General features: G+C 43.0%; 1 protein-coding gene across 1 annotated transcript in view; it reads left to right on the top strand.

Annotated features, from left to right (window-relative positions):
* Positions 1–2515: 2515 nt before the first annotated feature.
* Positions 2516–15116, top strand: part of DPY19L1 (dpy-19 like C-mannosyltransferase 1) — a 111591-nt gene continuing 98990 nt past the window's right edge. The window contains exon 1 of the mRNA XM_073008970.1: positions 2516–2944. Within this exon, the coding sequence (XP_072865071.1) occupies positions 2647–2944 (298 nt within the window). The 5' untranslated portion in view covers positions 2516–2646. The remainder of the gene's footprint in view (positions 2945–15116) is intronic.

Raw genomic sequence — 15116 nt, forward strand, 5'->3', positions numbered from 1 at the left:
CTTTCCCGCTCAGGGCAGCATTCTCCCCTTGCTATACCCCAACTTGGAATTTCAACCTCAGGATCTGGGAGGACAGAGTTTGCCACTCTCCTTAAACGTCATCCACTACTTTGAACACTTATTGAGCAACTACCAACATCCAGACAATTTGAACATTCACTGAGCAACTACTTGAATATATGTAATTGTTAGATGTTTTACATAGCCTTTTTTTTTTTTTTTTTTTTAAACAAACCTGTGAACTACATGTTTTTGTTGCCTCTGTTTTAGGAATGAAGAAATCCAGACTCAAAGAGGTATAATACCGTGGTCAAGGCTGATATGGGTCAATGTAGTGGCTGCAACCTGGATCTAAATTGACCGTGTTTAGAAACAAACAAAACAAAACAAAACAAAAAAACCAAAAAACTAATACCCCACACTGCCCCTCGCTGGGATTCTCCGCATGGTTGCCAAGCCAAGAAGAGGAACTGACAAGCACTTGCGGAATGCATTCATTCACTCACTTATTCATTCAACAAGTGTTTTCCTGGTACAAGGGTACCAGCTTAAGGGAGGCAATTCCTGAATTCAGGGACTATCACATAAAGGAGATACACAACAATCAAATAGTTCAAATGTTGAACCTCTTTTTCCATGAGTCTTTCTAGTAATTAAAAAAAAAGTTATTTGTATTATTATTATTATTATTTTCTTTTTTCTGAAGTGGAGTCTCGCTCTGTTGCCAGGCTGGAGTGCAGTGGTGTGGTCTCGGCTCACTGCAACCTCCGCCTCCCCGGTTCAAGCGATTCTTCCACCTCAGCCTCCCGAGTAGCTGGGACTACAGGCGCTCGCCACCACGCCCGGCTAATTTTTGTATTTTTAGTAGAAACAGAGTTTCACCATCTTGGCCAGGCTGGTCTTGAACTCCTGGCCTCGTGATCCACCCGCCTCGGCCTCCCAAAGTGTTGGGATTACAAGCGTGAGCCACGGCTCCTGGCCAGCTATTCATATTATCCTTAATAGACATTGAATTAGCTTTCTTTTAACCGAATAAATTCAACATTAATCCCAGAGGTAACACTGGGTTCGGATGACACATTGTTTCAGAATCCAAGCCTTCTGCATCCCACTTTCAACCATTTTTTTAAAACCAGTGTATAAAAATAGTTATTCCTTGCTCCAATAAAGACATTGGAAAATCCAAATTCACAAACTAGAGAGGGTATGAGGGAGTATTAACTAGCATGGCAAACACCCTCCCTTTACAAAATAATCCACTGTCTCTTAAAAAGGCTAACAGTGAACGAATGATGGTATTAATAAGGAAATCAAAGGGTAAAGAAACATAAAGAGCGAGAAAGTCAAGTGAAGTCCCTGGAATTACAATAGAGGTAAGCAGAACGAAGAGCCTTGATTTACAACACTGGGACTTAAAGACAACTTTTTGGAACAAGCCCACTGGGCACGGAAAGGAAAGGAACCTCCCAGTTGTAACCCATGCGGTTGTAAGACTTTGTGCAAAGAAGGCAGGGGTGGAAGGAGAACTGGGATCTACCTGATTTTCTCAATTTTCCCGGGTTTAATTTACTCGTGCATTCTGCTATGTAAAAGAAAGCATATTTTTCGACTAAAATTTCCTATCTTATCAACGCAAAGTTTTCCTGCTTTCTATTAAGCAACAAGGTTACAGCAAGTATAACAAACTCAACGTACTTATTGATGATCTTTCCTGCTCCAGCCAATCCATCCTATCACCTTCAGCCTGGCTCCTACCCTGGTCTTCAGTTCACACTTGTGTCTCAGCCCTTATCAGCTACCCATGAGATTCCTGGCTGCTATTTTAATACTCTGTTACTATTTTAAATCGGGTCGCGCCCGTTCTTCGTGTCGGTGAGTGAGGGGCTGCGCTTCAAGTTGCGCGACCACACAGTGGGGAGTAAACGGAGACAGTGACTTGATTGCCATCCGTCCGCTTCACAGCGGCGGGGCCGACCACGCGCCCAGGGCACACGCACAGCGCCCCTGAGTGGCCGCTCCGGGCGCCTTCTCCCTGCCCCGCCGCGTCTCGCCCTCGCGGGCTCCACGCGCAGCCTTAATAGGCTCCGAAACTTGGATCAGCGCACCGATCCCTGAGAGGGCTCTTCCTTCGGCCCCCATCACTCCCACAATGGAAGGGCTGCCGCCTCCGGAAGGCTGTCCGCGTCTGCGTCCGCGTCTTCGCACCAGCCGAGCCCTGCGCGGGCCCCGAAGAGGTGCGGGTCGCCTGGCGGCAGCGGGGTCGGGCCCCTCCCGCGCCGGAAGTCCGCGCGTGCGCGCTGGCCAGTCTGGAGCGCGCGTCCGGCGCAGAGGGGCGGCGGGGGCGGGGCCGTGGCCGCTCGCAGGGTGTCCCCGCCCCCGCCCCCCGGCGTACCACGGTCGCCGTGACAACCGGAGCGGCGGCAACGGCGGCGGGCTGGCGAGTCCGGCGCCGCCTCCCGGCGGTACTGCTAGGCAGGCAACAGCCGCCCGGCCTCCGCGATCTCCCCGCCTCCCGGCCCGCGGGGAGGGACGGGCCCGCCCTCTGCCCGCCCGCTAGAGAGTGAGCGGCGCCCAGCCGCCCAGCCAGCCCGCCGTTCTCCGGCCGCCGTCCGGGCGCGCGCAGCGAGCGGGCGCGACTATGCCAAGATGGTCCTGCAGGCGCGGAACAAGCACCGGGAGGCGGCTCCCAAGCCGCCCCAGCCGCCCCGCGTCTCGCAGTCGCCGCTGAGGGGGGCGCCGGACGTCGGCGCCGGGGAGCCCGGGCCCGAGCGCGCGCCGCCGTCCCCAGGGCGCAAGGGCGCCGCGGGCAGGAAGGGGCCCCGCGCGGAGACCGCCGCGCCGCCCGCCGGGGGCGGCCTCGGTGGGCGCCTGGCCGCCCGGCTGCGCTGGGCTCTGGGCCTGCGGCGCGCGGGGCGCGGCCGGACCTGGACCACGCTCCTGTTAGGTGAGCAGCCCGAGCGCGGGCGCCGCCGGGACGCGGAACTTTGAGACGCGGGCCCCCTCTCCTCCCCTTCCTTCCCCTCTCCTCCCGCTTCCGCCGCGCAGAGCCCAGCCGGCCGGACCAGCCAGTTTGCAGCTCTCTCCGACTTTTTCTGTGGGACGTTCTTACCTTCTCCTTCCCCCAACTCCCCGGCTCAGCTCTCCTCGCACGCTTCCCACCCGCGCTCTGCCTGGGCTTTAAAAGAATGGCCCGGGGATCAACAGCTGCCCGGCCTGGCCGCGGGCGGCAGGTCTGCGCTAACGAGACTTGGGCGCTGCTGATTGGCACGACCGGCCGCCTTCCCCGTTATCTCGGCCTCTGACCGCCGGGATGGTTTGCTTTGGCTTGGAAACGATTCCGTGGAGCTCAAAGCAAACGCACGTTCAATGTCCTAGAGAGTTGCTTAAACTTATAATTAAATTTTAGCGTGCTTTTTTCTTCTTGGCCGCAAACGCCGCCGGTGGCACTTTATTTGTGATTCCCCTCAACACGTCACTTTCTAGGTTGCGTTGTGTTTGGGGCGCCCGAGCCTTAATCCTCCTTGCTGGCCTGGGAACCTTTGGTGAGGAGGGCTCTCCTCCCCTCCCTCTGCCATGCACCAAATGGATGATGTGTAATGATGTGCTGAAAAAAAAAAAAAGTTGAAGCATATGTTTCGGACTGACTTCAGGTTTCCTTTGTTTCCTGGTTGACATTTCGATAAGGAAAATTATAGCGGTTTGGATAACAGGCCTAATTTTTCTAAGTCAACTAGTGAAATGCTTTAACATTGCTTTTTCTGTATGCCTAAGTGGGCTTTTGGCTACTGAACTGTTTAATTACTGTTGATTTATCCCTTAGTATATTTTCAAATTCCCTTAGTGACTCAAAGTTCCCTTAGCCAGGAGTTGGGGTACAGACGTATAAGTCAAGGAATAAGACACAGCAAATTGGCTTCCCCTGAGATCACAGCCACAGCTAAAAGCCACTCAGTCATAAAAAGCCAGTCATCTCTGTGTGTACGTTTTAATGGGCTCAAGAAGGTTGTTCTTAGGGTACTTTTTTTTCCATTGCAGATTCAAGCCTAGAAAAACTAAGTTTTTTTGGTTTTTTTGTTTTTTTCCAGCACATTCCCCCCCCCCCCCGCCCGTCCTTTTTTTTTTTTTTTTTTTTTTTTTCTTAACGAGCTTGAAAAGCTGGCTAGTGTGCAGGTTAGAAAAGCTCACCTTGGGGAGGCAGCATGATACAGTGGATGAGGCAGAGCCTTCAGATCTAGTACACAGCGGTTCAGTTTGGTTTGAGTTTTAGGTTCCTTTGTGAGTCTTTCCTTCTCTGCTAGTGGGGGGTTATCACATGGCGAATTTACTCCACAGGGATCCACAGGGATCTGCTAAGGATCATAACTAAAAGGGGTGGGTGATACATGGGAAGATACTTTGTGTTTAGAGCACTTGACACATTGTAGTTGTTGTAATAAAAGCAAATGTGTGACACTGATTTGAGATCTGATGACAGAATGGAGTTGCATTTTTATTGAATGACTAATATAAACATTAACCACTTTGTAGTAAAATATAAAATGGCATTGCTTCTTCAGGGATGTTACAATAACAAATCTTAGAATAATAATAATTATTGCTATTTTCTGCATATTTTCTTTTTTGATTGCATTTCCTTTGAATCTTGTTTGGATGGATGCATGACTTATATTTGAATGACTTATCTTTGGATTTAGTAATGCCCATACCTAAATACAGTTTTGTATTAATGTAACAGTATAGCACGTTGCTTGACTTGCCCCTTTGAGCGTTGAAAGGAGGTACAGTGAATGTGGTAGACCGTATTCTTGGGTGTACCCTGGACCATGGCCATCAGATGTATGGAAGTTGGATGAACAGACCTAGGTCTAGAGACTTACTGTCCTTGTTAACCCTCTGCATGAGGCCCCAGGGCACCTTGAGAGATGATTCTGCTGAATGATTGGGCCTGGGTTACTTCTTTCTCTGGCTCTGTACCCTCATAGACTGATGTCAGACCTGTTTCTTCCCCACGATTATGCCCTGCCACAGCATCAAAAAACCACTCAGATCCTGCAGAGAGGAGCAGGATCCTGTTTCCTTCCCGCCTCCCAGAATGAGTGAGAGTTGAGCTGACATACAGTATTTCAGTATGGGACTTTAAAATAGCTGTTTGGTTTTCCACATTGCATTGCATATTCTTTTGTTCATCAAGAGTTCATTTGTAACTGATCAAAAAAAGAACAATTATAACAACTAAATATTAAGCTAGACAGAAATGGATTCATTTCTGTTTAGAAAGTAATTTTGTAACTTGAAGCTCCATGATAGAGACACACATTTTTAAGAGTTAGAAACTGACCGGGGCTTTCCTCCATAGGTTCTAATCACTAATGAGGAACTCACTGCCTACCAACATGGTCTTTCCACTGTTGGGCAGTGTTAAGCATTGTTGCAAAGTCTGTTTTAATAAATATATGTTTTTCTTATTTGGGGGCATTATTTGCTACTTATGTAGTGGTAACATTTGTAAAGAGGGGTTCTTGGCATGTTTATTTTTAGAAGTTTCAACCGGATAGCTTCCTCATGCAGAGGCGGCTGTGACATAATAAAACCTTGACAATGTTTCCCAAACTTTTTTGACCACAGCCCACATTGTAACAATACATTTTATATTAAACCTGTTCACACTTCCAAAATGCAACTCAGTATATATAAGCATAAGTTTGTATGTCTGTTGATCTATTTATGTATGCCAGTGCTCCATCAGGAAACAATTGTGCTAGTAAAAGATATACCCATTAGACATGCAAACAAAGCATGTCTGCGGTGAAAGACTAACATGAGATATGATTTACAAAACAATAAAAAAAGAACCTGAGTATGGAAAAAGTGAATGATAAAAACTACCTTTTCCTCGCTTTGCACCAGTCCTGTTTGACTCATTCCCGTTACCCACCTGGTTCCTGTGGTCAGTGACAAGGGTATCCCTGCTATAACCTGGTTCTTTATTGGCGAGGCTTTTCAACCTTAGCATTGTGGCATTCTGGGTGGGATAATTTTTTTGTCATGGGGGCTGTCCTGTGCACTGCAGGATTTTAGCAGCATCCTTGCCCTCCACCTACTAGGTGCCACTAGTACCTACCCAGTAGTGACAACGAAAATGTCTCCAGATATTGGCCATTATACCCTGGGGGGCAAAATTGCTTCATTTAGGACCACTGCTTTTATTCTCCACAGCTTACGAGAGCCTTGAAGCGCATATGATAGGAAACACTTGTGAGTTCTTAGAGGCAGAAGTGGTCAGAAACTGGGTGGAGGCAGAGAGTTGAATCTAGCTGTTGGGGAGTAGATGGGGGGAGCAATGTGGTGTGGTGGAAGCAGCATAACCATTTCAACACTGGCCTGCATTTGAATCCTGTTTCTGCATTCAAGCTGTTCTACACTCCCTTAATATTTCTCACCCTTAATTGGCTTGTCCTTTAAAATGGGGATAATAAATGCTTTGTCTGATTGTGGTAAAGAATAAATGAGATAATACATGTAAAATAGCACAGTAAGTTCATTCATAGTCAATCATACCATATCATTGAGTGTCTACTAAGCCAGATGCTAGTTGGTGGGGCTAAAATGTAGAATGAGACTCTGTCACCCCTACCTTCACGGAACTTACATTCTAGAAGGGGGGATGGTAAATAAATGAAAATAATTGCACATAGTGAGTGCAGTACAGGACAGAAACAAGCTGAGATAGAAAAAAAAAAGGAAATACCCAGTTTAAGTAGGGTCAGGAAAGGCCTCTAGGGAGGTAGCCTTAAAGCTGAGACTGATAGAAAAGATGTCAGCTGAACAGAAGAAGAGAGTATTGTGAATAGCATGTGCTAAAGGTAGGGCAGAGCTTAGCATGTTGAAAGAAGAGAGGGCGGAGGTGCATCAAAGTGAGATGGGCTTGGGCCAGATCTTGAAAAGGAGCTTGGGTTTTATTCTCAGTGCAATAGGAAGCCATTGAGGAATGCTGAACAGGAGGAGAGTGACATGATTAAATTTTCACTTTGAGAAATCTGCTCTTGGGGAAATGGGTGGTTGCATTACAAGGACAAAAGCAGAGAGACCCATGAGGAGGCTGTTCAGGGACCTTGCAAGAAGGTTGCTGGCCTGGATGAAGGCAGTGGCTGTGGAGATGGAGAGAAGTTGGTCAATTTGAGATGTGTTTTGGAGGTGAAAATGATAGGACTTATGAAATGGGCTTGGATTGAGGGAAAGGTAAGAGTTATGAATACTTTGTACACTTTTGGCTTCTCTAATTGGGTAAATAATGTGGCATTCACCAAGATAGTGAAGACTGAAGACTAGGGGTATGGATGAGGGGATAGGTTTGAAGGAAAAGGTCAAGAATTTCATCTTGGACATGTTACTTTTGGGACATTTGTGAGATGTCCAAGTAGAAATGCCAATCAGTGGTGGGATATGAGAGAAAAGGTCTGAGTAGAGACATACTACAGGGAGTCATCAGCAAATTGGTTTTCACATTAATGGGAATTGAATTCATATTCCCATTGAACTTCTATTTCCATGCTTATGGAAACAATAGCATCTTATACTGATAGGGGCTTACTCTTTGCCAGGCTTTATTCGAAGTGCTTTTAGATTAACTAATTTAACTGTTAACTCAGTCCTCACCATGACTCTATGATTACTGTGCTTGTTTTACCACGTGGGGCAATCTGAGGCACACAGATGTTAAGTAACTTGTCCAAGGTCACCCCTAGAATGTAGAAGGGCCAGGATTTGACCCAGGCAATGTGTTTCCTAAGTTCATGCTATATTTCATCTCCTCCTGGGGGACAGTACAGCAAAAGCAATGAAGCCCTGGAGTCCAATTCTGAGAAACCCTAACATTTTGTGCTCAATAAATGTTAGTTTTCTTGTTTCTTCCTTCTCCAGGAAAAAGAAGGAAAAGAGGGTCATACTTAGAGATACAGGAACAAGAGGTAGAAAGAGCATATTAGGGGTGGCATAAGGGCCAAGAAAAGCCAAGTAAGCATGAGGCTCAGGGACACAAGCCATCTTGGTGTGCTTGCTGTCAAACAGACACGTAGACCCAACTGAGCACCAACTGTGAGAGTGTGTTTCTGTTAATTCACAGAAGTCATGCCAGTGGGATTTTGGGATTTTAAAGAATTTAATATTTATAGCCATTTTTTTCTTTCTAAAATAGACTTCTGGCTAAGTCTAAAGAATGTTTATAATCACCTAAACATATTTTATTATTAAAAGATACAGTTAGAAGATGTCTGAATACGTGATGCTCATTAGCATCCAAATAACAAATTTGGTGAGTTTAGTTTATATAAATATAAGCATATGTTATCTATTTGTGATTGATTTTTGGCCAATAATGGGGCATCAATACTGAGAGCACATACAATTTTATGTACATATGGATATTTGGATGTTGCTAATATATGAACAGTGGCTGCTTTGCATTGTAAATACTTATCCTATTAGGCTGTATTAATTTCTCTTAGTGAGTGTGTTAGGTATATTAATGTTTCTTAAAGTTCATGCTAATGAGGCACAGTTGTTCCTTCGTATCCCCGAGGGATTGGTTCAAGGCCCTCCCTCTGATATCAAAATCTGCAGATGCTCAAGTCCCTAGTGTAAAATGGCATAGTATTTGCCTATAATGTACACACATACTCCTGGATACTTTAAATCATCTCCACATTACTTAGAATACCTAATAGAATGTAAATGTTATGTATATATTTGTTATACTGTATTGTTTAGGGAATAATATCTGTATGTGTTCAGTATTATTTGCCTCCTACTATTTTCAATCTGATGTTGGTTGAATCCACAGATGTGGAACTGACAGATGTGGAGGACTGACTAAATCTACATTGTCATAGAGACCATAAACCTGTGTACATACTTCCAAATGGGGTAGCTTTAGGCTTTATTATTCATATGTTTAATCCTAAATTTCTGTTTTGCTAGTTCTTTTGCATCAGCTTGCACTTTCGCCAAACCATTGGGACATTACTCTTCCAGGGGAAGAGGCTGCTAGTTTTATTTAGTTACTATTAGAACCATTTAGTTCTAATGGTTACCAGTCATCAAAGCTAGTAAAAATTACATCTGTATCTAGGTCCAGATGTTGTTTAATCTCATAAAGGGCAGTCTTGTTTCACAGGGAATATCAGTTCTGCATGGAGGACCTTTCGTAGTTCAATCAAGAATCGTTGAATATAAATACATTTAAAAAGCGAATAATTTATTTTCAGAATACATAAATCTACAACTATTATAGCATGTTTTTGTGCTTTAATACTGCTTTCTATTTTCTTAGCATTCTCACTATTATTTTTGTCCCGAGGGCTCTTAAATGAATAGCTGTTTCTGTTTTTCTGGCATGTTGCTCTATATTTGTAGCTGATTGTCAGGTGTGTTTTTCAGCATGATCACTATCACCTAAAGAATGTTTGGATGGCATTTTGTAATTTTAACTTTATTATAGCAGCAAGTGTTAACATAATAGCGTAGCTGTCACCAAGACCACTTACAGAAGTTCTAGCGTGGTTTATTGTACTGATCATGAACGCGTGTGATTTTATCTACTAGTTTACAGTAGCACTAATTGTAAACACAGTTTCTAAGTCACTTGACCAGTTACTTTTGAAAACTTGTTATCTAGACAAATTATTAGTTTAGGAAGATTGTTGTAATTGAGAAGAGTGAGACTTTATCCATAGTTTTAATACTAAAATCTGCCCAAAGTGCTACTACTATGCCCTTCGGGCAAATACGTTTCCTATTTCCTAACAGTAAGTACTACTTTTTATAATGTAGCTTTTCAGTCCTGGAGTTGTCAACAGCAGAATCTTTTTCTGCGGGTTTTCATATTAATCATAAAGTTCTTATGTAATTGTTTTCCACTAAGTTTAAAAAGTTGTTGTTTTTTGAAAATGAGACCTTATTTCTCACTCTTTTCTCATCTTTCATATCCATGGGAATGTTATAAAAATGTAGAACTTAAAGGTTACCTCTTAGAACTTTCCTGGTGAGAAAACTAAAGTAGGGTCAGGTGAATGGCCCAGTATCATTACTGAGTTCAGCAGGTGAAGTTTGGGATTGAAGTTGAGGTCTCTTGGCTTTGTTAATTACATCTGTGTAAATTGTAGGTTTCAGATCTAAAGTCTAAGGCATCTGTCAAAGGCACATTAGTGGGAGGTTGACCTCATGTGTCCCAAGACGTTATAGCTCTTTTGGCAAGAACACTGCTTTGGCTTCGGTTATTTGGGGGAATCACTCTTTTATGTCTTTATGGTCAACCCGTCAGTCTCCGGGGTTTTTTTTACATGATTATTTTTGAAAACTATTTAATCTGAATATTTTTATTGCATTTGGTTGGTTTGGCAATGACATAACAAACACAGTAAAATAGTAAAATCTGTCACAGTTTTCTTAGTCACTTAAATTAAAAGATAAACAAGACTTGTGATACACAAGGGAAGCTTGCAGTTTGAGGGGAATGCATGTCTTACCATTGGAATGGGTTATCAGTTAATGAACTTGTTAAATCTCTTGCTGAATATGATGGGCCTGGGTGTGTGTTATTCGTGTGTGTGGTTCTCTTTTTACTCTAGTGGAGAGATGCAGCTTCTACACTTTTTCCATTAGGTTTACTAAAGTTTTACAGCTTCTCTATGCAAGCTCAGAAGCAGATCATATTATGTTGGTTGTGTATCTTATTTAGCTATTTGTTCTTAAAACAATAAAATGCATTTTTTAAATAAGGTTAAAGTTAATGTATGAAAATTACTAGTGTAGATTACTGTTTGATTTTGAAATGTTTGTGTCAGTGTCATTTGAATCAGAGCAACTCCATTTCGAATGGAGGCTGGGTAAAATAAGGCTGAGACCCACCAGGCTGCATTACCAGAAGGTTAGGCATCCTAAGTCACAGGATAAGATGGGAGGTCTGCAAAAGGTACAGGTCACAAAGACCCTGCTGATAAAACAGCATGTGGTAAAGAAGCCAGCTGAAACCCACCGAAACCAAGATGGCGACAAACGTGATCTCTTGTTCTCACTGCTCATTATACGCTAACTATACTACATTAGCATGCTAAAAGACACTCCTGCCAGTGCCATGACAGTTTACAAATGCCATGGCAATGTCAGGAAGTTAGGCTATATGATCTAAAAAGGGCAGGACCCCTCAGTTCCAGGAGTTGTCCATCCCTTTTCCAGAAAACTCATGAATAATTCACCCCTTGTTTAGCATAGAATCAAAAACTGTAAGTATAAGGATACTATAAGTATCCTTGGTTCAGTAGCCCAAACTGCTGTTCAGCCTAGGGAGTAGTCATTCTTTATTCCTTTACTGAATGAACTTTCTTTGGACTCACCCGGAATTCTTTCTTGTGCAAGATCTAAGAACCCTGTCTTGGAGTCTGGATCAGGACCGTTTTCTGGTAACATCTGTATTCATATTATGTGAGAATAAGACTTTTAAGGGAAATTAGAATTTATTGTCTTCAAAACACTTATATTGAGTAGTTGTTGTATTAAGTATTGCCTACTGTAATATCTGTACATATACAAATATTTAAATATGTGAACGTTTACTTAGTGTATTTCTCTGTTTAGAAGCCTAATTATATTCCGCTTTGGGATGGTGATATATACTTTCCATGCTCTCCTGTTTTCATATACTGTATTCACTTTAAAATAAACGGTTTTGTCCTTGATGCTTTTGTGATTTCTAAGGCATTTCCTCCTGTGTGCCAGTGCATCCTCTTCGTTGAATGTGCTTAACATCTTCAAGCCTGAGCTTGGAGTCAGAGAAACCCAGTTCTCCTCCAGGCCTAGCTGCATCCCAGTCGTGTGCCCCTGAGCCTCATGGGAAAATGTGACCCGTATCTGCCTCAAAGGCACCCCTGGATCATTTTTGCTTAATATGTGAAAGGGCTCTCTCAACTGCAACTGACAAACAGATGTTAGACATTTTCATTGTAATTAAGTTTTCTAATTTTTTCTTAACTGTTGGAAAGCACAGTTTTGCTTAATGCAAAATACATGGAGGAGATTCTGATTAACTAAAGTTGTCCTTAAAATGATCATCATGTAGAGCACTGATTTCTAGATCTTACTAGGAGCAGTAGTTTTTTCAAATCATGACTGAATTGTATTTTTATTTATTTTTTGAGACGGAGTTTTGCTCTTGTTGCCCAGGCTGGAGTGCAATGGTGTGATTTTGGCTCACTGCAACCTCTGCCTCCCAAGTTCAAGCGATTCTCTTGCCTCAGCCTCCCAAGTGGCTGGGATTACAGACATGTGCCACCATGCCCGACTAATTTGTTTGTTTGTTTTTTTTTTTTAGTAGAGACAGGGTTTCACCATGTTGGCCAGGATGGTTTCTAACCCCTAACATCAGGTGATCTACCCGCCTCGGCCTCCCAAAGTGCTGGGATTACAGGCGTGAGCCATGGAGCCCGGCCTTCATGAGTGAATTTTAAAAGCAATCTTTCTTCTCACTTTGAAACTCAATATCTATATTAATAGAGTACATTCTTTCTTTTCCTATTCAAAATAGATTTCTTTCCCTATTCAAAATAGAAAACAAATTGAAACTGCCAAACCTACCGAGACTTTGTAGTTTGGGGAGCAGGAAAATAAAAATGAAAACAGAAAATTGTCAGAAAATAGCTGTACAGTCCACCTGGGAGAGTAGAGTCCAGTGTGTTAGTGATAATAGCTATAGGTAGCTACTCAAGGTCGTTAAGTGCTAGGGATGGAGACAACCAAAGAGAAACCCCTCTTTTTTTTTTGCCGAGACAGAGTTTTGCTCTTGTTGCCCAGGCTGGAGTGCAATGGCGCAATCTCGGCTCACTGCAACCTCCGCCTCCTGAATTCAAGCTATTCTCCTGCCTCAGCTTCCTGAGTATTGAGTAGCTGGGATTACAAGTGCCTGCTACCATGCCCAGCTAAATTTTTTGTATTTTTAGTAGAGACGGGGTTTCATCTTGTTGGCCAGGCTGTCTTGAACTCCTGACCTCAGGTATCCACCTGCCTTGGCCTCCCAAAATGCTGGGATTACAGGCATGAGCCACCGTGCCCGACTAGCCCCTTACTTTTATACTTGGTGAAAATGAGACTCTGAGAGGCTGAATAACTTGAAAGTCATCTAAAACCTAAGGAATGATTCTTCTTAAGAATGACTTTCTTACCAGGAAAGTAAAGGAATTTGAATTCTTTCCGTTTCTTAATCAGTATTTTCAGCTATCAAGTTTTGCCAACTTCTCCCTCAGCGTATCTTTTGAATTTACTAATACATTTCCCTTTTCCTTATAAAGCCCATTTCATCACTAGTCTCCAGGTCATTTTACTCCTAGAATGTTACTATATTCTTCTTATTGGACCTTCTGACATAATGACACTGCTTCTCAAAATTTGGACTGTATAAAGTCACCCAAGAATTTGTTAAAAATGTAGATGTCCAAGCCCCAAGTGAGATCTGTTGAATCAGGATCTCTGAGAGTGGGGGCCCAGAAATGCAGGCTTAACACACTACTCCTAGGTCGGTGTTCTCTGCCTTGGCTGCACAATCACCACCCCGCCATGCCAGACATAGTAATGTGGAAAGCTCCCGGGTGATTCCAGTGTGTTGTCAGTGTTGACATTGCTCTCTAAAGTGTCTGTGAATCACCTCAGGCATCTTGTTAAAATGTGGATTGGGAGCCTTGTTAAAATGTGGATTAGGAGTCAGGAGGTCTGGAATGGGACCTGAGACTCTGCATTTCCAGCTACTCCCAGGTGATACAATTACTGCTGGTTTCCAGAACACTGAGAGTAGCAAGAAGCTGATTTTCACATTACATTTTGTGAGGAACTACCTAGATTGTGTCCCAGTCATTCTCTGTACCAGTGATAATCAACCTTGACTGTATGTCAGAATCACTTGTGACTATAAAAACAAAAAAAATCCTGGAGTGCAGATTTAGGGGCCCTGGATTTATACTCAAACACCTCTTATCTTTAGTGCCACTGATGATTCTAATGCAATACCAGGGCTTGGACCACTGTGGCTCTCTATTGCTGCATTATGATGTTGTCTCTGAAACTTGCTTGGTTTCTCTGTTGACCAATGTCACTGCTTCTCAACCTTCCACATAATAGCATGCAAAGAAAATGGTAACATTTGTGTGGCACAGTGGGGTAAATAGATGGTATCTTCGAAGCCAGGCAGGAGGTTACTGGCCCCAGGGACTCTGGCTTTCTTATTCTTGGCACTTCCAGGCCTACTAGTTGGGAAAGTCTGGCTCCTGCTGTTCATGGAGTGCTGAAAGCCTGACAGACTGTGTATATAGTGAGTGGACCCTTAGTAAATATTAGCATATTATTGTCATCGTTATTCATATTCTATATCATCATTATTAGTGGCGGGAATTCTTTTATCCAAGTCCAATATCTGACTGTATTGTATTTGTCTTTTCTGGCTGTTTGCCATAAATCCACACCTAAGTTATATCCATGTCTTGAGGCTGCCACCCCCACCCCGACCCCATCTTCTTAACCATCTTAATAAACCATGCCCTAAGGTCATTACTGATCTGCCTTCTCAGGTTTCTTATAGTTCTTAGACTTTGTGCCATCTGCTTGAGTGCTTAATGTGTTCTCTCATTATTTTATGTACCTAAATCTTATCTCTTGAAGATTTTATATTTAAGGGCAAAGATATGGGCTAATGTTTCTTTAATGTTCTTGGTTCTTAGGAAAATGTGTTGTGCATCTAATAGGCATTTAGATAGTTGTTGACTTTGAAGCTATGCAAAGTAATCCACACAAAAATCTAGGCACTAGAAAGAAGAAGAAACTGAGCTTGTGGGATCTGTGACTGCTTTCTGTTTCTCAAGCTGGATCCTAAAGAATGTCTTTTCATTTGTTCACTATACAGAAACTGGGCTTTGATTCCAGGTACTATAACTGTATTGTATATCTAAAAATACATATTTACCTTCATGTAATGGGAATGCTTCAAATAATTTGGATTGTTGAGAAAGTATCTTTATGTGTTAAGGTTTTTGTTTAATTGAGTGCATTCTATAATTTCTCTTATATGGTTGTAGGTAATA

This window comes from Chlorocebus sabaeus, chromosome 21, assembly GCF_047675955.1.
Source record: "Chlorocebus sabaeus isolate Y175 chromosome 21, mChlSab1.0.hap1, whole genome shotgun sequence".
NCBI classification, from domain to species: Eukaryota; Metazoa; Chordata; class Mammalia; order Primates; family Cercopithecidae; genus Chlorocebus; species Chlorocebus sabaeus.